Here is a 22,531-nt window from a genome sequence, read left to right as displayed (position 1 = left end):
GCTGACTGCCTGAATGTGACAAGATGTTCCTCTGTGACAAACAGATGGCCAACTCACATCTTGGAGCTGACCGTTCAATTAGCAATTAACAAGCCGACTTGTTAGTTCTCCATGACAAATGTGTTTCTGGTGTGCGGAGTGACGTGTGGGGATCTTCTGGGCCAGCCTGGGTCAACTCTGTCATAGCTCCGCTAAATGTGACTCCTCTGACTCCCTCACGGATCAAAACCCGGCAAGAATTAGTGCCATGTCACTTTTTGAGAAGCCAAGACAAATGTAGTTGTTCCAGAGAGGAGGAAGGGGAGGGGGAGGGATGTGTTTGGTAATGTTACCTGTGAAAACTCTCCCTGTCTGAAACAATACAGATTCTAGTTGAATGTACAAACAACTTATTTCCAGTAAAAACAACGTATTTCCTGATCAAAGAAGAATGTATTTAAGCTCAATGTAATTTATGTGAAATGTGCAAATTCAATCTCCTCTTTCTACTTAAGTCTACTTAAGAGTGTGGGGGTCCTGACTGAGTGTGGGGGTCCTGAGTGTGGGGGTCCTGAGTGTGGGGTGGTGAGTGTGGGGGTCCTGAGTGTGGGGGTCCTGAGTGTGGGAGTGGTGAGTGTGGGGTGGTGAGTGTGGGGGTCCTGAGTGTGGGGGTGGTGACTGAGTGTGGGGTGGTGAGTGTGGGAGTGGTGAGTGTGGGGTGGTGAGTGTGGGGGTCCTGAGTGTGGGGGTCCTGAGTGTGGGGGTGGTGAGTGTGGGGGTGGTGAGTGTGGGGTGGTGAGTGTGGGGGTCCTGAGTGTGGGGGTGGTGAGTGTGGGGGTCCTGAGTGTGGGGGTCCTGAGTGTGGGGGTGGTGAGTGTGGGGGTGGTGAGTGTGGGGTGGTGAGTGTGGGGGTCCTGAGTGTGGGGGTCCTGAGTGTGGGGGTCCTGAGTGTGGGGTCCTGAGTGTGGGGGTGGTGAGTGTGGGGTCCTGAGTGTGGGGGTCCTGAGTGTGGGGGTCCTGAGTGTGGGGTGGTGAGTGTGGGGGTCCTGAGTGTGGGGGTCCTGAGTGTGGGGTCCTGAGTGTGGGGGTGGTGAGTGTGGGGTCCTGAGTGTGGGGGTCCTGAGTGTGGGGGTCCTGAGTGTGGGGGTCCTGAGTGTGGGGTCCTGAGTGTGGGGGTGGTGAGTGTGGGGTGGTGAGTGTGGGGGTCCTGAGTGTGGGGGTGCTGAGTGTGGGGGTCCTGAGTGTGGGGTGGTGAGTGTGGGGTGGTGAGTGTGGGGTGGTGAGTGTGGGGTCCTGAGTGTGGGGGTGGTGAGTGTGGGGTGGTGAGTGTGGGGGTCCTGAGTGTGGGGGTCCTGAGTGTGGGGGTGGTGAGTGTGGGGTGGTGAATGTGGGGTGGTGAGTGTGGGGTCCTGAGTGTGGGGTGGTGAGTGTGGGGTCCTGAGTGTGGGGGTGGTGAGTGTGGGGGTCCTGAGTGTGGGGTGGTGAGTGTGGGGGTGGTGAGTGTGGGGGTGGTGAGTGTGGGGTGGTGAGTGTGGGGGTCCTGAGTGTGGGGGTCCTGAGTGTGGGGGTCCTGAGTGTGGGGGTGGTGAGTGTGGGGTGGTGAGTGTGGGGGTGGTGAGTGTGGGGTGGTGAGTGTGGGGGTGGTGAGTGTGGGGTGGTGAGTGTGGGGTGCTGAGTGTGGGGTGGTGAGTGTGGGGGTGGTGAGTGTGGGGTGGTGAGTGTGGGGGTGCTGAGTGTGGGGGTGCTGAGTGTGGGGTGGTGAGTGTGGGGGTGGTGAGTGTGGGGTCCTGAGTGTGGGGGTCCTGAGTGTGGGGGTCCTGAGTGTGGGGGTCCTGAGTGTGGGGTCCTGAGTGTGGGGTGGTGAGTGTGGGGTGGTGAGTGTGGGGGTGCTGAGTGTGGGGATGGTGAGTGTGGGGTCCTGAGTGTGGGGGTCCTGAGTGTGGGGTGGTGAGTGTGGGGTCCTGAGTGTGGGGGTGGTGAGTGTGGGGTGGTGAGTGTGGGGGTGGTGAGTGTGGGGTGGTGAGTGTGGGGGTCCTGAGTGTGGGGGTGGTGAGTGTGGGGGTGCTGAGTGTGGGGGTCCTGAGTGTGGGGGTCCTGAGTGTGGGGTGGTGAGTGTGGGGTCCTGAGTGTGGGGGTGGTGAGTGTGGGGTGGTGAGTGTGGGGGTGGTGAGTGTGGGGGTGGTGAGTGTGGGGTCCTGAGTGTGGGGTGGTGAGTGTGGGGGTGGTGAGTGTGGGGGTCCTGAGTGTGGGGTCCTGAGTGTGGGGGTCCTGAGTGTGGGGTGGTGAGTGTGGGGTGGTGAGTGTGGGGGTCCTGAGTGTGGGATGGTGAGTGTGGGGTCCTGAGTGTGGGGTCCTGAGTGTGGGGGTGGTGTGTGTGGGGGTCCTGAGTGTGGGGGTGGTGAGTGTGGGGGTGGTGAGTGTGGGGGTGCTGAGTGTGGGGGTGGTGAGTGTGGGGGTGGTGAGTGTGGGGGTGCTGAGTGTGGGGTCCTGAGTGTGGGGTGGTGAGTGTGGGGTCCTGAGTGTGGGGTGGTGAGTGTGGGGTGCTGAGTGTGGGGTCCTGAGTGTGGGGGTCCTGAGTGTGGGGTCCTGAGTCTGGGGTGGTGAGTGTGGGGGTCCTGAGTGTGGGATGGTGAGTGTGGGGGTCCTGAGTGTGGGGTGGTGAGTGTGGGGGTCCTGAGTGTGGGGTGGTGAGTGTGGGGTCCTGAGTGTGGGGTGGTGAGTGTGGGGTCCTGAGTGTGGGGTGGTGAGTGTGGGGTCCTGAGTGTGGGGGTCCTGAGTGTGGGGGTGGTGAGTGTGGGGTGGTGAGTGTGGGGGTCCTGAGTGTGGGGTGGTGAGTGTGGGGTCCTGAGTGTGGGGGTGGTGAGTGTGGGGTCCTGAGTGTGGGGGTGGTGAGTGTGGGGTGGTGAGTGTGGGGTGGTGAGTGTGGGGTCCTGAGTGTGGGGTGGTGAGTGTGGGGGTCCTGAGTGTGGGGGTGGTGAGTGTGGGGTGGTGAGTGTGGGGTGGTGAGTGTGGGGTGGTGAGTGTGGGGGTCCTGAGTGTGGGGGTGGTGAGTGTGGGGTCCTGAGTGTGGGGGTGGTGAGTGTGGGGTCCTGAGTGTGGGGGTCCTGAGTGTGGGGGTGGTGAGTGTGGGGTGGTGAGTGTGGGGGTCCTGAGTGTGGGGTGGTGAGTGTGGGGTCCTGAGTGTGGGGTGGTGAGTGTGGGGGTGCTGAGTGTGGGGGTGGTGAGTGTGGGGGTCCTGAGTGTGGGGGTCCTGAGTGTGGGGTGGTGAGTGTGGGGTGGTGAGTGTGGGGGTCCTGAGTGTGGGGTGGTGAGTGTGGGGGTCCTGAGTGTGGGGGTGGTGAGTGTGGGGGTCCTGAGTGTGGGGGTCCTGAGTGTGGGGTGGTGAGTGTGGGGTGGTGAGTGTGGGGGTGGTGAGTGTGGGGTGGTGAGTGTGGGGGTCCTGAGTGTGGGGGTCCTGAGTGTGGGGGTCCTGAGTATGGGGGTGGTGAGTGTGGGGGTGGTGAGTGTGGGGTGGTGAGTGTGGGGGTCCTGAGTGTGGGGTGGTGAGTGTGGGGTGGTGAGTGTGGGGGTCCTGAGTGTGGGGTGGTGAGTGTGGGGGTCCTGAGTGTGGGGGTGGTGAGTGTGGGGTGGTGAGTGTGGGGGTCCTGAGTGTGGGGTGGTGAGTGTGGGGGTGGTGAGTGTGGGGTGGTGAGTGTGGGGTGGTGAGTGTGGGGGTCCTGAGTGTGGGGTCCTGAGTGTGGGGTGGTGAGTGTGGGGGTCCTGAGTGTGGGGTGGTGAGTGTGGGGTCCTGAGTGTGGGGGTGGTGAGTGTGGGGGTCCTGAGTGTGGGGTCCTGAGTGTGGGGTGGTGAGTGTGGGGGTGGTGAGTGTGGGGGTGCTGAGTGTGGGGGTGCTGAGTGTGGGGGTCCTGAGTGTGGGGGTCCTGAGTGTGGGGTGGTGAGTGTGGGGTGGTGAGTGTGGGGGTCCTGAGTGTGGGGTGGTGAGTGTGGGGGTCCTGAGTGTGGGGGTCCTGAGTGTGGGGGTGCTGAGTGTGGGGGTCCTGAGTGTGGGGGTCCTGAGTGTGGGGTGGTGAGTGTGGGGTGGTGAGTGTGGGGGTCCTGAGTGTGGGGTGGTGAGTGTGGGGTGGTGAGTGTGGGGGTCCTGAGTGTGGGGGTCCTGAGTGTGGGGTGCTGAGTGTGGGGTCCTGAGTGTGGGGGTGGTGAGTGTGGGGTGGTGAGTGTGGGGGTCCTGAGTGTGGGGGTGCTGAGTGTGGGGGTCCTGAGTGTGGGGTGGTGAGTGTGGGGTGGTGAGTGTGGGGTGGTGAGTGTGGGGTCCTGAGTGTGGGGGTGGTGAGTGTGGGGTGGTGAGTGTGGGGGTCCTGAGTGTGGGGGTCCTGAGTGTGGGGGTGGTGAGTGTGGGGTGGTGAATGTGGGGTGGTGAGTGTGGGGTCCTGAGTGTGGGGTGGTGAGTGTGGGGTCCTGAGTGTGGGGGTGGTGAGTGTGGGGGTCCTGAGTGTGGGGTGGTGAGTGTGGGGGTGGTGAGTGTGGGGGTGGTGAGTGTGGGGTGGTGAGTGTGGGGGTCCTGAGTGTGGGGGTCCTGAGTGTGGGGGTCCTGAGTGTGGGGGTGGTGAGTGTGGGGTGGTGAGTGTGGGGGTGGTGAGTGTGGGGTGGTGAGTGTGGGGGTGGTGAGTGTGGGGTGGTGAGTGTGGGGTGCTGAGTGCGGGGTGGTGAGTGTGGGGGTGGTGAGTGTGGGGTGGTGAGTGTGGGGGTGCTGAGTGTGGGGGTGCTGAGTGTGGGGTGGTGAGTGTGGGGGTGGTGAGTGTGGGGTCCTGAGTGTGGGGGTCCTGAGTGTGGGGGTCCTGAGTGTGGGGGTCCTGAGTGTGGGGTCCTGAGTGTGGGGTGGTGAGTGTGGGGTGGTGAGTGTGGGGGTGCTGAGTGTGGGGATGGTGAGTGTGGGGTCCTGAGTGTGGGGGTCCTGAGTGTGGGGTGGTGAGTGTGGGGTCCTGAGTGTGGGGGTGGTGAGTGTGGGGTGGTGAGTGTGGGGGTGGTGAGTGTGGGGTGGTGAGTGTGGGGGTCCTGAGTGTGGGGGTGGTGAGTGTGGGGGTGCTGAGTGTGGGGGTCCTGAGTGTGGGGGTCCTGAGTGTGGGGTGGTGAGTGTGGGGTCCTGAGTGTGGGGGTGGTGAGTGTGGGGTGGTGAGTGTGGGGGTGGTGAGTGTGGGGGTGGTGAGTGTGGGGTCCTGAGTGTGGGGTGGTGAGTGTGGGGGTGGTGAGTGTGGGGGTCCTGAGTGTGGGGTCCTGAGTGTGGGGGTCCTGAGTGTGGGGTGGTGAGTGTGGGGTGGTGAGTGTGGGGGTCCTGAGTGTGGGATGGTGAGTGTGGGGTCCTGAGTGTGGGGTCCTGAGTGTGGGGGTGGTGTGTGTGGGGGTCCTGAGTGTGGGGGTGGTGAGTGTGGGGGTGGTGAGTGTGGGGGTGCTGAGTGTGGGGGTGGTGAGTGTGGGGGTGGTGAGTGTGGGGGTGCTGAGTGTGGGGTCCTGAGTGTGGGGTGGTGAGTGTGGGGTCCTGAGTGTGGGGTGGTGAGTGTGGGGTGCTGAGTGTGGGGTCCTGAGTGTGGGGGTCCTGAGTGTGGGGTCCTGAGTCTGGGGTGGTGAGTGTGGGGGTCCTGAGTGTGGGATGGTGAGTGTGGGGGTCCTGAGTGTGGGGTGGTGAGTGTGGGGGTCCTGAGTGTGGGGTGGTGAGTGTGGGGTCCTGAGTGTGGGGTGGTGAGTGTGGGGTCCTGAGTGTGGGGTGGTGAGTGTGGGGTGGTGAGTGTGGGGTCCTGAGTGTGGGGGTGGTGAGTGTGGGGTCCTGAGTGTGGGGGTGGTGAGTGTGGGGTGGTGAGTGTGGGGTGGTGAGTGTGGGGTCCTGAGTGTGGGGTGGTGAGTGTGGGGGTCCTGAGTGTGGGGGTGGTGAGTGTGGGGTGGTGAGTGTGGGGTGGTGAGTGTGGGGTGGTGAGTGTGGGGGTCCTGAGTGTGGGGGTGGTGAGTGTGGGGTCCTGAGTGTGGGGGTGGTGAGTGTGGGGTCCTGAGTGTGGGGGTCCTGAGTGTGGGGGTGGTGAGTGTGGGGTGGTGAGTGTGGGGGTCCTGAGTGTGGGGTGGTGAGTGTGGGGTCCTGAGTGTGGGGTGGTGAGTGTGGGGGTGCTGAGTGTGGGGGTGGTGAGTGTGGGGGTCCTGAGTGTGGGGGTCCTGAGTGTGGGGTGGTGAGTGTGGGGTGGTGAGTGTGGGGGTCCTGAGTGTGGGGTGGTGAGTGTGGGGGTCCTGAGTGTGGGGGTGGTGAGTGTGGGGGTCCTGAGTGTGGGGGTCCTGAGTGTGGGGTGGTGAGTGTGGGGTGGTGAGTGTGGGGGTCCTGAGTGTGGGGTGGTGAGTGTGGGGGTCCTGAGTGTGGGGGTGGTGAGTGTGGGGTCCTGAGTGTGGGGGTGGTGAGTGTGGGGGTGGTGAGTGTGGGGTGGTGAGTGTGGGGGTCCTGAGTGTGGGGTGGTGAGTGTGGGGTGGTGAGTGTGGGGGTCCTGAGTGTGGGGTGGTGAGTGTGGGGGTCCTGAGTGTGGGGGTGGTGAGTGTGGGGTGGTGAGTGTGGGGGTCCTGAGTGTGGGGTGGTGAGTGTGGGGGTGGTGAGTGTGGGGTGGTGAGTGTGGGGTGGTGAGTGTGGGGGTCCTGAGTGTGGGGTCCTGAGTGTGGGGTGGTGAGTGTGGGGGTCCTGAGTGTGGGGTGGTGAGTGTGGGGTCCTGAGTGTGGGGGTGGTGAGTGTGGGGGTCCTGAGTGTGGGGTCCTGAGTGTGGGGTGGTGAGTGTGGGGGTGGTGAGTGTGGGGGTGCTGAGTGTGGGGGTGCTGAGTGTGGGGGTCCTGAGTGTGGGGGTCCTGAGTGTGGGGTGGTGAGTGTGGGGTGGTGAGTGTGGGGGTCCTGAGTGTGGGGTGGTGAGTGTGGGGGTCCTGAGTGTGGGGGTCCTGAGTGTGGGGGTGCTGAGTGTGGGGGTCCTGAGTGTGGGGGTCCTGAGTGTGGGGTGGTGAGTGTGGGGTGGTGAGTGTGGGGGTCCTGAGTGTGGGGTGGTGAGTGTGGGGTGGTGAGTGTGGGGGTCCTGAGTGTGGGGGTCCTGAGTGTGGGGTGCTGAGTGTGGGGTCCTGAGTGTGGGGGTCCTGAGTGTGGGGTGGTGAGTGTGGGGGTCCTGAGTGTGGGGGTGGTGAGTGTGGGGGTCCTGAGTGTGGGGGTGGTGAGTGTGGGGGTGGTGAGTGTGGGAGTGGTGAGTGTGGGGGTCCTGAGTGTGGGGTGGTGAGTGTGGGGTGGTGAGTGTGGGGTGGTGAGTGTGGGGGTCCTGAGTGTGGGGTGCTGAGTGTGGGGTCCTGAGTGTGGGGGTCCTGAGTGTGGGGTGGTGAGTGTGGGGGTCCTGAGTGTGGGGGTGGTGAGTGTGGGGGTCCTGAGTGTGGGGAGGTGAGTGTGGGGTGGTGAGTGTGGGGGTCCTGAGTGTGGGGTGGTGAGTGTGGGGTGGTGAGTGTGGGGGTCCTGAGTGTGGGGGTCCTGAGTGTGGGGGTCCTGAGTGTGGGGGTCCTGAGTGTGGGGGTCCTGAGTGTGGGGGTCCTGAGTGTGGGGTCCTGAGTGTGGGGGTCCTGAGTGTGGGGGTGGTGAGTGTGGGGGTGGTGAGTGTGGGGGTCCTGAGTGTGGGATCCTGAGTGTGGGGGAGGTGAGTGTGGGAGTGGTGAGTGTGGGGTGGTGAGTGTGGGGGTCCTGAGTGTGGGGTGGTGAGTGTGGGGGTCCTGAGTGTGGGGTGGTGAGTGTGGGGGTCCTGAGTGTGGGGTGGTGAGTGTGGGGTGGTGAGTGTGAGGTGGTGAGTGTGGGGGTGGTGAGTGTGGGGTCCTGAGTGTGGGGAGGTGAGTGTGGGGTGGTGAGTGTGGGGGTGGTGAGTGTGGGGGTCCTGAGTGTGGGGGTCCTGAGTGTGGGATCCTGAGTGTGGGGGTGGTGAGTGTGGGGGTCCTGAGTGTGGGGGAGGTGAGTGTGGGGTCCTGAGTGTGGGGGAGGTGAGTGTGGGGGTGGTGAGTGTGGGAGTGGTGAGTGTGGGGTGGTGAGTGTGGGGGTCCTGAGTGTGGGGTGGTGAGTGTGGGGGTCCTGAGTGTGGGGTGGTGAGTGTGGGGGTCCTGAGTGTGGGGTGGTGAGTGTGGGGTGGTGAGTGTGGGGGTGGTGAGTGTGGGGTGGTGAGTGTGAGGTGGTGAGTGTGGGGGTGGTGAGTGTGGGGTCCTGAGTGTGGGGTGGTGAGTGTGGGGGTGGTGAGTGTGGGGGTGGTGAGTGTGGGGGTGGTGAGTGTGGGGGTCCTGAGTGTGGGGTGGTGAGTGTGGGGTCCTGAGTGTGGGGTGGTGAGTGTGGGGTGGTGAGTGTGGGGTCCTGAGTGTGGGGTGGTGAGTGTGGGGTGGTGAGTGTGGGGGTCCTGAGTGTGGGGGTCCTGAGTGTGGGGTCCTGAGTGTGGGATCCTGAGTGTGGGGGTGGTGAGTGTGGGGTCCTGAGTGTGGGGGTGGTGAGTGTGGGGGTGGTGTGTGTGGGGGTGGTGAGTGTGGGGTGGTGAGTGTGGGGGTCCTGAGTGTGGGGAGGTGAGTGTGGGGGTCCTGAGTGTGGGGGTCCTGAGTGTGGGGTGGTGAGTGTGGGGTGGTGAGTGTGGGGGTCCTGAGTGTGGGGTGGTGAGTGTGGGGTGGTGAGTGTGGGGGTCCTGAGTGTGGGGGTGGTGAGTGTGGGGAGGTGAGTGTGGGGTGGTGAGTGTGGGGTGGTGAGTGTGGGGTGGTGAGTGTGGGGTGGTGAGTGTGAGGTGGTGAGTGTGGGGGTGGTGAGTGTGGGGTCCTGAGTGTGGGGGTGGTGAGTGTGGGGGTCCTGAGTGTGGGGGTGGTGAGTGTGGGGTGGTGAGTGTGGGGGTCCTGAGTGTGGGGGTGGTGAGTGTGGGGGTCCTGAGTGTGGGGGTGGTGAGTGTGGGGGTGGTGAGTGTGGGGGTGGTGAGTGTGAGGTGGTGAGTGTGGGGGTGGTGAGTGTGGGGGTGGTGAGTGTGGGGGTCCTGAGTGTGGGGGTCCTGAGTGTGGGGGACCTGATTGTGGGGTGGTGAGTGTGGGGGTCTTGAGTGTGGGGTGGTGAGTGTGGGGGTCCTGAGTGTGGGGTGCTGAGTGTGGGGTGGTGAGTGTGGGGTGGTGAGTGTCGGGTGGTGAGTGTGGGGGTCCTGAGTGTGGGGTGCTGAGTGTGGGGTGCTGAGTGTGGGGGTGGTGAGTGTGGGGTGGTGAGTGTGGGGGTCCTGAGTGTGGGGTCCTGAGTGTGGGGTGGTGAGTGTGGGGGTGGTGAGTGTGGGGTCCTGAGTGTGGGGTGGTGAGTGTGGGGGTCCTGAGTGTGGGGTGGTGAGTGTGGGGGTCCTGAGTGTGGGGTCCTGAGTGTGGGGGTCCTGAGTGTGGGGTGGTGAGTGTGGGGTGGTGAGTTTTGGGGTGGTGAGTGTGGGGGTCCTGAGTGTGGGGTGGTGAGTTTTGGGGTGGTGAGTGTGGGGTGGTGAGTGTGGGGTGGTGAGTGTGCGGGTCCTGAGTGTGGGGTGGTGAGTGTGGGGGTCCTGAGTGTGGGGTGGTGAGTGTGGGGTGGTGAGTGTGGGGTGGTGAGTGTGGGGGTCCTGAGTGTGGGGTCCTGAGTGTGGGGTGGTGAGTGTGGGGGTCCTGAGTGTGGGGGTGGTGAGTGTGGGGTGGTGAGTTTTGGGGTGGTGAGTGTGGGGGTCCTGAGTGTGGGGTGGTGAGTTTTGGGGTGGTGAGTGTGGGGTGGTGAGTGTGGGGTGGTGAGTGTGCAGGTCCTGAGTGTGGGGTGGTGAGTGTGGGGGTCCTGAGTGTGGGGTGGTGAGTGTGCGGGTCCTGAGTGTGGGGTGGTGAGTAGCATTTAGTTAACACACACACACACGTACACACAGACATACACCAGTCCACTTCCGGCTTTAGGCCTGGGCCATGGCAAACACACCAGTTTTAGCCATATCTCTCCTTTGATGTTTTTAGCCTCTCTTACTCTGAAAATGTAATTTAATGTAATGTATCGCGTACTTGTGTTTTTGTGGTGGCAGCTGTTGCTTTGAAAATATTCACACATTTTGTAAACTGCTGGCACTCCTACAGTTTGCTCTAGCAAGCTCACACACATATTATACACCAAAACGTTCACACAACTGTGCTGATTCGTACAATGTAAGTATCTAAGCTGTGTGACTTACAGTTTCTGAGGTATGACGATTTGTTTGGCAACTGCGCTCCCCATTGAAACGTATGGCGCTGCACTCTTAACTTTTAAGCTGCTTATTTTGCATTTTTACCCTTTTTCTAACTTGTCGCCATGCCTACAGTGTTTACGCTATACAGACATATTATACATAAAAATGTTCTGCAAGTTCTCAGGATTCCTATGGCGTCAATATATAAGCTATAACATTTATAGTTTTCGCGATAGAGCTGTCTGAAGCGGACCATGTCTAGGATCAGTGTCAGTTGGGATTAGTGTTGGCAGCTGTTGCTTTTTTAAAATTTGTGTGCATGTGCAGCCTCTCTTAAAGGTACAGACACCTTTTTATAACTAATGTGGTAGCACAGAACTCAGCCAAAGTGGAATAGCGACACATGATCTTCACTGGTGGGGGCCGGTGGGTAGCCCGGAGAGGAGTACTACGTCCCTGACTTCATGCCATAGAACCAACTTTTCAGCCCCTGAGTGGGCTAGAGACACACAGTCTTCAATGGTGGATGCATGGAAATTGCCCAGAGGTCACTGTACTGTCCCCGACTAGCTGTGACCCAAAGGGGCGGAGCCTAACCAGCACGCCACTATCCATGCCACGGGCCCCACAACTCAGCCCCTGAGTGGGCTAGAGACACACGGTCTTCACCCGTGGAGTCAGGTAGGTGGCCCGGGGAGGGTTACACTGTCCCCAACTGGCTCTGACCTGAGGGGGCGGAGTCTCACCATCACGCCACTATCCACGCCACGGCCCCACAATTCAGCCCCTGAGTGGCCTAGAGACGCACAGTCTTCGCCGGTGGGTGCATGGAGATTGCCCGGTCCATAGTAGCTCTAGCAGTAACTGTTACATACAGCTGCAGCAGCTAGCCCACCTCACATTTTCTCCAGGAAATGTACTTTCTAGTTAGGGCCCAAGCACTGACGGTGCAAGGCCCTATTGAAATTATAAGGATTATTATTAGGGCCCGAGCACTGGCGGTGCGAGGCCCTATTGAGATTGTAAGGATTATTATTAGGGCCCGAACACTGGCGGTGCGAGGCCCTATTGAGATTGTAAGGATTATTATTAGGGCCCGAACACTGGCGGTGCGAGGCCCTATTGAAATTGTAAGGATTATTATTATTCTCCTTCTACCTTCTTCTCCCCAAACAAATGCCTTTTTGGAGGCCTACACATCGATGAATACAGATGAAACTTTGCAGATACGTCAGTCCTAGTGAAAAATTTGATATTTCATGGGTGACGGAAATGGGCGTGGCAAAACGTCTCAAGAGCGCCTCCTGGAAAACTTTAAATGGAGAGCCCCACCTTTCAGTTTGATGTAGGCGAACGAAATTTGGTGTGCACATGTAGTTCATCGAGACACACTAAAATGTCTCTTGGAGCTATACCCAACATCCTACAGGAAGTCAGCCATTTTACTCTTAATGTGCCATTTTTTCCTTGTTTTTACCATTTCCATGCCTCATACTTTAAGGAACTCCTCCTACAGATTTCATCCGATCAACTTCATATTGGGTCAGCTTCATCTTAAAGGAGTAGTAAAGGGAAAATGCATGTTTAGCCCTGTTTTAACGTTACTTATGATCATATACAATGGTTCAGATCAAAACGTTGACAAAGCTAGCATTTTCGAGAAAGTTGATAATTGCTCTACCACCGTTTTGGTCATACAAGGATGTGGATGGGCATCTTGAAAAATCATTCAAAAACATGTTAAACTCCCATTTCAAAGACAAGAAACTCACCTAGGTGTTAGTTGGCGTTGACATATAATTCGCCATAAAGTAAGATTCTAGTTAATCTGGAAAGGCTTTTTAAAAATATTTAGCATAAAACTATTTAGTCGTAGCACATACTTGTGTAAACTTCCGCTTTAACTGATTCCGATCTCGCGCACTGCCCTGATCTCGCGGTAGGCGACGTCCATGGATTCCGGCTCAGCTTCCTTCCTTCAAAAGCTAGCCGCAACAACAAGACAGGCTCAAGCGAAGCATTTGTTTGGGATCTCTACAATGACACGCTATTGTGCCGTTGCCAATTGTGGCAAAATCCGTTCATCTGTAACTTGTCATAGACTTCCCTACAACGATCCCGCAAGATTGAAGTTGTGGCTAGAATTTCTTTACTTGGACGTAAACACACCCGTGGATATTCTTCGGGTCTTAGATCACCGTGTGTGCGCTTTGCATTTTGAGGACAAATGTTATAAGCCTTGGGTATTCTCGAAGAAATCTCCCAAAAGGGTCTTCCTCAAACGTGATGCTGTTCCGAATTTACATAGAGGAACGACAGAAGACGAACGAGTGGAAGAACTTGTGGTAAGTTCTTATTGCCAGCTGTGTGTGTGTGTGCGCCCGTGTGTGTGTGTTGTAGCATAATAATAATAATCCCTTTGCTAAGACTAACTTTAGATAAATAGAATTGTAAGAAGTGGTCTTACAGCATGAGATTATTAAAACTGTTCTGTAAACTGTAAAACTGTAAAAAATGTATTCGCTCTGACATAAATACTAGTGGTACAAGCAGGACTCACTTTCAACAGACAAGGAGTCAGACTCATGGACCGAAAGGTTTGCCATGTCAGCTGTTAGCAACAGGTCCCACTCGGTACAGCACAAACTTTCCTCTTCGGTGGGAATCTGTCGGCAATGTTTGCAAGCACACCACCAAACACCCGTGGTTCATGGAATAGCGACAGCTTCATCGACCGTCTCTGGCTCTGCGGTTGGCAAGCCTCCATCTGCTGTAGTTCCTCCTCACTATATTCAGGCTCAAAACGATAAGCACTGCCGTCAAAGTCTTATTCCTCGCGATCAAATTCATACTCTTCTAGATCAGCCATTTTGATAAGCGTTTTCTGAACTGTAGCCTAGGGCTTCCTTGTCTGTGAGCGAAAGAGTAGCGTGAGCAAACTAGCTAGCCTAGCTAACATAAACAATAGCTACCATAAGTAGTTCCGCTTCCTGAATCCCCTCTGCGGATTGATCTACACATCTACAACGGTCGCGTCAATACAAGTCAATGGATTTCATAAAATGATCAATAAAACCCTACAGGATTCATACTTTGCGGCAAATTTGATGTCAGAACACCAACGGACACCAATTACACCCTCGGTGAGCTTCTTGTCTTTGAAATCGAGAGTTTAACATGTTTTTGAATGGTTTTTCAAGATGCCCATCCACATCCATTGTATGACCAAAACGGTGGTAGAGCAATTTATCGAAAATGCGAGTTTTGTCAACGTTTTGATCTGAACCATTGTATACGATCATAAGTAACCTTAAAACGGGGCTAAACATGCATTTTCCCTTTACTACTCCTTTAAGACCTTTGTGATCAAAAGTTATCAAAAAATTGAGTTTTCACCAAACAACCTTGCTGGGGCGCCCCGCCAAATTTTGATATTTCACCATCAAACAGGATGTCCTCATAGCTCCTCCATACATTATCCAATTTGTCCGATATTTCTAACGCTTCATGAAGGTTCTGTCCTGAACACATCTATGTGTCAGTATTGCGTCATACTTATAGCGCCACCTATTGGTGAAACAGGAAGTCCTCAAAACTCCTACATATGTTATCCGATTTACTCCAAATTGCCCATGCTGGATCAAGGTCGCATCTTGAACACATCTGTAAGTAAGTATTGCATCATACCTACAGCGCAACCTACTGGTAAATGGTAAATGGACTGCACTTATATAGCGCTTTTCCACCTTAGCGGCACTCAAAGCGCTTTACAATGGCCTCTCATTCACCCATTCACACACACACATTCACACACCAATGGCGGTAGCTGCCTGCAAGGCGCCAACCTGCTCATTGGGAGCAATTTGGCTCCCACGAAAACACAAAAAGTCTCCAATGGCACAGAGAAGAGAAACGCAGACTCAATCGGGCTTCACTGTGGTAAATCTGGAATCTGGAATGGGATTGGACTAACAAAATGTCAATCATTAAATCCTGCTCGGAGTACTGTCCTCCCTTGCGGTAATTTTTCAGCGTTTTGGCCAATCACAAATTAGCATGAAAAAATGGCATTACATTGATAGACCCCCTAAAGGACAAGCCCAAGGGAGGCATTCCTCCCTTCCATAGATATCTATGGGTCCTCCAGCTGCATGTTATAGATGTCACTGTTGGAGCTGTAGAATTTCAATAATGGGTTTTTATCCATAGGGAAAACCTGCTTTATGACCAAAACTGAGATAATATTAAATATTATTTATAAATAAATCAATTCATATCTTTATATTTTAATCCCTCTCTTCTCTCCAAAAACTGAGGAGGACTGTCCTCCCCTACCTCAATGGACAAGCCTCTTCTGATATATATATACGGTATATAATACATAATATAACCCTGTACACACACAGGAAGAGCAGGGCAGGGGGGTGTACTGACTAGCTTCATCCAAACTGCTGGACATCACAGTTTCTAAAACATGAGACACTCACACACACACACACACACACATTCAAGCCAAATTGGGGTCACAGAATCAGTCTTCTGTAGCTAAAAAATAAAGAAAGTGCTAAATATTGGTCTTCACATAATGTCCAGTTCAGTGGTCAGTCTATATGATCCCTAACCCTTCACATTCCTCTTCAGCGGGTCTGGGGGGCGAAGCCTAGACTCGCTCCAGATCTCTTAAAGTACCAGCTTCCCCATGGCCCTGAAAACAAAGAGCCCCTCCATCACACCACCCTGTCAAATATATACATATACATCGTCTATAAAGAGTAGAGGTCCAGAGTTACTACTTAGAAGCACCTTTGGCAGCCATTACAGCTGTCAGTCTGTTTGGGTAAATGTCCATCAGCCTTGTACATCGGGACCATTCTCATGCTGTTGGACTGGAGGTCTGGGCCATTTCACAATATAGATTTTTGTTTGTTTGTAAGCCACTTCAGTGTGGCTTTGGCTGTATGTTTTGGGTCACTGTCCTGCTGGAATATGAATCTTCTCCAAAGTCCCAGGTCTTTTGCAGACTGCAGAAGGTTTTCCCTCCAGAATGTCTCTGTACTTCTCAACAGACATCCCTAGTCCAATACATTGTAAATGGTCAATGGAGTCAACGTTGACAAAGGCATGACGAGGTACCTAATGACTCAGAGAGGTGAGTGATTCCTGGCCTGGTGAAGCAGGTAGAGAGAACAGCTCATCGCTCTATGTTGAAGGTTGGATGATACTCTGGTTTCTCCTGGCTCTCCACTCCAGACCCTATTCAGGAGTTCACCTGGGATTTGACTCACATTTGGGCCCATATCTACTGCCCTAAGTTTCTATTACGTCTTAAACTCAACAGCTCATTGTTGACTTGAAATCTATTCCAAAATTGGTGCATATGGCCAGAGCCACACTGGAGGCACCCCCAAATCCCCACCCCTCCTCTGTTTCCCCCACGGGGCTTTGCTCCCCCCGCTCCCCCCTGAATAGGCCCAGCAGGGTGAGGGTTCATGTTCCTGTTTTGACAGTATTGATTAGAAGCGTTTACCCCCTCTCCTAAAGCGTGAGAGCCTCTCCAGACACGAGCACGGCCCCAGGAACGCCTGAGAGACCAGGCGGCTCTGAGCACCAGGAGAAGCTTCCTCTCCTTCTGAGAGACCAGGCGGCTCTGAGCACCAGGAGAAGCTTCCTCTCCTTCTGAGAGACCAGGCGGCTCTGAGCACCAGGAGAAGCTTCCTCTCCTTCTGAGAGACCAGGCTGCTCTGAGCACCAGGAGAAGCTTCCTCTCCTTCGGGAATCTGGACACCATCATTTCACTGTAGCTTCACTGTAGCTTTACTGTGCAAATGCGAGAAATATAGATCATCTCAGTCTGTCTGTCTGTCTGCCTGCTTGTCTGTCTGCCTGCTTGTCTGTCTGCCTGCCTGCTTGTCTGTCTGCCTGCCTGCTTGTCTGTCTGTCTGTCTGTCTGCCTGCTTGTCTGTCTGTCTGTCTGCCTGCTTGTCTGTCTGTCTGTCTGCCTGCTTGTCTGTCTGCCTGCTTGTCTGTCTGCCTGCCTGCTTGTCTGTCTGCCTGCCTGCTTGTCTGTCTGCCTGCTTGTCTGTCTGCCTGCCTGCTTGTCTGTCTGCCTGCCTGCTTGTCTGTCTGCCTGCCTGCTTGTCTGTCTGCCTGCTTGTCTGTCTGCCTGCCTGCTTGTCTGTCTGCCTGCCTGCTTGTCTGTCTGCCTGCCTGCTTGTCTGTCTGCCTGCCTGCTTGTCTGTCTGCCTGCTTGTCTGTCTGCCTGCCTGCTTGTCTGTCTGCCTGCCTGCTTGTCTGTCTGCCTGCTTGTCTGTCTGCCTGTCTGCCTGCTTGTCTGTCTGCCTGCCTGCTTGTCTGTCTGCCTGCTTGTCTGTCTGTCTGCCTGCCTGCTTGTCTGTCTGCCTGCCTGCTTGTCTGTCTGCCTGCTTGTCTGTCTGCCTGCCTGCTTGTCTGTCTGCCTGCCTGCTTGTCTGTCTGCCTGCCTGCTTGTCTGTCTGCCTGCCTGCTTGTCTGTCTGTCTGCCTGCTTGTCTGTCTGCCTGCTTGTCTGTCTGCCTGTCCATGTGAAGTTGTCTTACCAGGCAGGAGTAGGAGTCGTTCATGCGGTGTTGTAAGGTGTGTTTCTGTAACATGGTGAACAGGGCAGCGTGGTCAAACACGCACGGCACCGCAGAGATCAGCTCCTCCACGCCCTGCCTCTGAGAACCGTCCACACCTGAGAGAGACAGGGAGGGAGAGAGAGAGAGAGGGAGAGAGAGAGACAGAGAGAGATAGACAGAGAGACAGAGCAAGAGAGAGAGGGAGAGAGAGAGACAGAGAGAGATAGACAGAGAGACAGAGCAAGAGAGAGAGGGAGAGAGAGAGACAGAGAGAGACAGAGAGAGAGAGACAGAGAGAGACACAGAGAGAGAGTATGTGAGTGAACACCGTAGAATTGGAAAGCGAGGGCTGTCCTGCGAGGGAGGAAGGTCAGAACAGGACAGAAGAGCTCCATCCTGGGGAGAGATCAAGGAGGTGAAGAAAACCACCACCATTAGGAGATCTAACCAAACACACTTTCACTATGTGAAACTGGGACTGACCAGATGATGCCATATCTCTCAGAGCAACGCACGCCTTCTAGCTCAACCGTGACACATGATGGCGTCGTCATCTACAGGAGTGTCTTTCCCCCTGGCTGCATTGCCACTGTGGGGGGTCTGTGCTTTGGTTAATAGTTCCCACCTCGGTTGGCTTGAGATCGTCTGTGAAATCCAGTTTCCCCGACTTAGCTCTAAACGATAGAACGTGACAGAAGCAGTCCCAGCGTGGGAGGGGAGGGGCGCGCTGACAGCAGGGCGTGTGTGTAAACGAGCGTCTAAACGCACGCTCACATAGCAATCGTTCACACCGTTTGCTATTAACAAGAGACTTAAAAAGCAGCGCTTCGATTACGGTAAGCCATTTGGTCAGCAGGGAAATGCCCTTGGCATCTGAATGAGCGGCATTTCAATGGCCTGGAATGAGTTCTGCTGGGTTGGGGTTTGGACAGAGCTGAAATACAGTGAGGAGAGGGTTATTGGGGAGAGGGTTATTTGATACAGTAGGGAGAGGGTTATTTGATACAGTGAGGAGAGGGTTATTTGATACAGTAGGGAGAGGGTTATTTGATACAGTAGGGAGAGGGTTATTTGATACAGTGGGGAGAGGGTTATTTGATACAGTAGGGAGAGGGTTATTTGATACAGTAGGGAGAGGGTTATTTGATACAGTAGGGAGAGGGTTATTGATACAGTAGGGAGAGGGTTATTTGATACAGTAGGGAGAGGATTATTTGATACAGTAGGGAGAGGGTTATTTGATACAGTGAGGAGAGGGTTATTTGATACAGTGGGGAGAGGGTTATTTGATACAGTGGGGAGAGGGTTATTTGATACAGTGGGGAGAGGGTTATTTGATACAGTAGGGAGAGGGTTATTTGATACAGTAGGGAGAGGGTTATTTGATACAGTGGGGAGAGGGTTATTTGATACAGTAGGGAGAGGGTTATTTGATACAGTAGGGAGAGGGTTATTTGATACAGTGGGGAGAGGGTTATTTGATACAGTAGGGAGAGGGTTATTGGGGAGAGGGTTATTTGATACAGTGGGGAGAGGGTTATTGATACAGTGGGGAGAGGGTTATTTGATACAGTGGGGAGAGGGTTATTTGATACAGTAGGGAGAGGGTTATTTGATACAGTAGGGAGAGGGTTATTTGATACAGTAGGGAGAGGGTTATTTGATACAGTGGGGTGAGGGTTATTTGATACAGTGGGGAGAGGGTTATTTGATACAGTGGGGAGAGGGTTATTTGATACAGTAGGGAGAGGGTTATTTGATACAGTAGGGAGAGGGTTATTTGATACAGTGGGGAGAGGGTTATTTGATACAGTGGGGAGAGGGTTATTTGATACAGTAGGGAGAGGGTTATTTGATACAGTGAGGAGAGGGTTATTTGATACAGTGGGGAGAGGGTTATTTGATACAGTAGGGAGAGGGTTATTTGATACAGTGGGGAGAGGGTTATTTGATACAGTGGGGAGAGGGTTATTTGATACAGTAGGGAGAGGGTTATTTGATACAGTGGGGAGAGGGTTATTTGATACAGTAGGGAGAGGGTTATTGGGGAGAGGGTTATTTGATACAGTGGGGAGAGGGTTATTTGATACAGTAGGGAGAGGGTTATTGGGGAGAGGGTTATTTGATACAGTGGGGAGAGGGTTATTTGATACAGTAGGGAGAGGGTTATTGGGGAGAGGGTTATTTGATACAGTGGGGAGAGGGTTATTTGATACAGTAGGGAGAGGGTTATTTGATACAGTGGGGAGAGGGTTATTTGATACAGTAGGGAGAGGGTTATTGGGGAGAGGGTTATTTGATACAGTGGGGAGAGGGTTATTTGATACAGTAGGGAGAGGGTTATTGGGGAGAGGGTTATTTGATACAGTGGGGAGAGGGTTATTTGATACAGTAGGGAGAGGGTTATTTGATACAGTGGGGAGAGGGTTATTTGATACAGTGGGGAGAGGGTTATTTGATACAGTGGGGAGAGGGTTATTTGATACAGTGGGGAGAGGGTTATTTGATACAGTAGGGAGAGGGTTATTTGATACAGTAGGGAGAGGGTTATTTGATACAGTGGGGAGAGGGTTATTTGATACAGTAGGGAGAGGGTTATTTGATACAGTGGGGAGAGGGTTATTTGATACAGTGGGGAGAGGGTTATTTGATACAGTAGGGAGAGGGTTATTGGGGAGAGGGTTATTTGATACAGTGGGGAGAGGGTTATTTGATACAGTAGGGAGAGGGTTATTGGGGAGAGGGTTATTTGATACAGTGGGGAGAGGGTTATTTGATACAGTGAGGAGAGGGTTATTTGATACAGTAGGGAGAGGGTTATTGGGGAGAGGGTTATTTGATACAGTGGGGAGAGGGTTATTTGATACAGTGAGGAGAGGGTTATTTGATACAGTGAGGAGAGGGTTATTTGATACAGTAGGGAGAGGGTTATTTGATACAGTGGGGAGAGGGTTATTTGATACAGTGGGGAGAGGGTTATTTGATACAGTAGGGAGAGGGTTATTTGATACAGTGGGGAGAGGGTTATTTGATACAGTGGGGAGAGGGTTATTTGATACAGTAGGGCGAGGGTTATTTGATACAGTGGGGAGAGGGTTATTTGATACAGTAGGGAGAGGGTTATTTGATACAGTGGGGAGAGGGTTATTTGATACAGTGGGGAGAGGGTTATTTGATACAGTGGGGAGAGGGTTATTTGATACAGTGGGGAGAGGGTTATTTGATACAGTGTGGAGAGGGTTATTTGATACAGTGGGGAGAGGGTTATTTGATACAGTGGGGAGAGGGTTATTTGATTCACTGCCCATTTTGCAGGTTTTCCCACTTACAAAGCATGTAGATGTGTGTAATTGTTATCATAGCTACACTTCAACTGTGAGAGATGGAATCTCAAACAAAAATCCAGAAAATCACATTGTATGATTTTTCAATAATTAATTTGCATTTTATTGCATGAAATAAATATTTGATCACCTACCAGCCAGTAAGAATTCCGTCTCTCACAGACCTGTTAGTTTTTCTCTAAGAAGCCCTCCTATTCTCCATTCATTACCTGTATTAACTGCACCTGTTTGAACTCGTTACCTGTATAAAAGACACCTGTCCACACACTCAATCAATCAGGCCCTCTTTACACGACAACGAATTTTCCAAAACGGGAAAGATCTTCTTTTGCGTTTCCCAAAGGTTCCGCGTTCACACAACAGTATTGCGATAAGGATCCGCGTTCACACGGATCCGAAAACATGTTTGCAAAGGCTGTAGTACCCATGCCAAGCCAGCAGGCAACAGGCCTTGGACACGGCCTATGGACGTTTTCCCCTTATTAGACATTACTGTTAAATAAATCTAATTCATTCACATCCTTTATGAACACCGCTTCCGCCAGGTTTTCACACACCTGTCAGACCACTGTGTGAAATGTAGGCCTGTCGTTATTTCACAATAGTAGGCTAGCCTAAGCACAGTCTTAACACATTTATATTTTGTTATAGGCTATTATATAAAAAAGGATCCTTAACAGCACACAGATATGATGTAGGCCTACACCTAAAAATGACACGTCTTTTAACCATATCAACCTTGGGCTTCATGGCCTAGCTGATTTGTACTTATGCATGCTATAAAATGTGTCATTTTGTTACCAGGCTATTCTTTTCGATTCTATTATATTATGTTTAGCTATTCAATGTTATTATTATTATAATACTTATGAGTATTATTATTTTTTTATTATTATTAATATAATAATAATAATAATAATAATAATACATAGTATTATTATTGTTATTATATGACTATGTTATTCTAATATGCAGTAGGTCTCTATGCCTGCAATCAATAGGCTAGTCGTTCTGAATGTTGTTCTAATGCCCAGATTATGGACAGCAATCGTTGTGCCCAGTGACCATTCCATGAACGAGCTTGACGGTGAACCTGACAGCGATAGGCCTACCGTTAGAGTGGGTACATGACACGATCCGTAGGAGACAACAGTAGGAGTGGCAGTAACGAGACCATGCAGCTCCTTTCTGAAAAGTTGTGATATTTTCAACTTTGAGCGCTCGGAGCGGCCGCTCAAAAACAGCCGGAGCGCTCGGAAAAAAGAAGCTGGGTGCTACGCTTATAGCGAGTGAGAGGGCAGTCTACCAGAAAGTGTATTACCATAATGTTATAAATCTAGACTACATGCATTGTGGTATTTCTTTATATAGCCCAGCCTGCCTATCAATTGTTTCTCAATAAACAGTTATGTCATCCTCATCCTCCCAGTAGCCTAGGCTATGATTTGACCGGCAGCTCTAAATGCCTTCCCAGTCAATGAGACTTGGTTGTAAAAATGATGTTGTATTGATGAAAAGGGTAAAACTGAAAAACATGGAAAGGGAAAATATTCTATTATTATAGAAATTACTGTCGTTAGTCCCAAACAAACAGACTTGCGTAATGTGGAGTCATTGCATTGATCGATGCAGTCCGTTCAAATAGGCATCAAAAGTAGGCCTATTTAAAATGACCAATTACATCTTCAAATCCAATTTATGCCATCTAGCCTACAGCAGTAATTCAAAGTAGAAAAGGTGACAAAATAAAGTGAAAGGCTGTCCAGTGGTGCTTGTGCAGTCCTGGACATCTATAGAGCATGCGAATCATGAAAGCCTAAGCTTATAGATAACAAAAAGGTATGGCACACAAAGGTAATCTTGTGAGGTGCCGATCACTGGAAGAACTGGTCATAAGACATAAGGAAAAGTGTTGCACACTCTGGCTCCATATGCAGTTATTTTATTTGGACGTTTGGACATGTTGGCCTGATAGATTCTGAAGAAGGCCAACAGACTGAAAAGTCAAAATAAATAATTTAATGACCAGAATTTCTCCCGTTTGTCCGGGACATTGAAATGAGTAATGTAGTGTAGTAATGAGTAAAGTAGGCTATATCCCTATATTATTTTATTCGCGCATGCCTATTAGGCACGAAGTGGGACCATGTCGTCAACCTTTTCGCAAGAGTTGCGTATTGCCAGTTTACACAGCGAGAATTACGGTGGCGTTTTTAAAGATTCCACTCTGGGACCCGGTGTCAAAAGTTTACGGATTCAGGCCCGCAAAACGCCGTTGTCATGTCAACGAAAGGCCACACCGCAACAAAAGTGGCAGGGATCGTTGTCGTGTAAACGGCACCCAAGACTCCAACCTCTCCACAATGGGCAAGACCAAAGAGCTGTCTAAGGACATCAGGGACAACATT

At 53.4% G+C, this 22,531-nt stretch overlaps 1 protein-coding gene across 1 annotated transcript in view; it reads right to left on the bottom strand.

Annotated features, from left to right (window-relative positions):
* Positions 1-22,531, bottom strand: part of cadps2 (Ca++-dependent secretion activator 2) — a 404,172-nt gene that overhangs the window by 149,462 nt on the left and 232,179 nt on the right. Inside the window, exon 12 of the mRNA XM_084453028.1 lies at positions 16,759-16,895. Within this exon, the coding sequence (XP_084309154.1) occupies positions 16,759-16,895 (137 nt within the window). The remainder of the gene's footprint in view (positions 1-16,758; positions 16,896-22,531) is intronic.

Source organism: Borostomias antarcticus (genome assembly GCF_949987555.1).
Source record: "Borostomias antarcticus genome assembly, chromosome: 18".
Taxonomy (NCBI): Eukaryota; Metazoa; Chordata; class Actinopteri; order Stomiiformes; family Stomiidae; genus Borostomias; species Borostomias antarcticus.
Note: the sequence above shows the minus strand (reverse complement) of the source record. Positions and strands in the feature narration are given on the sequence as shown.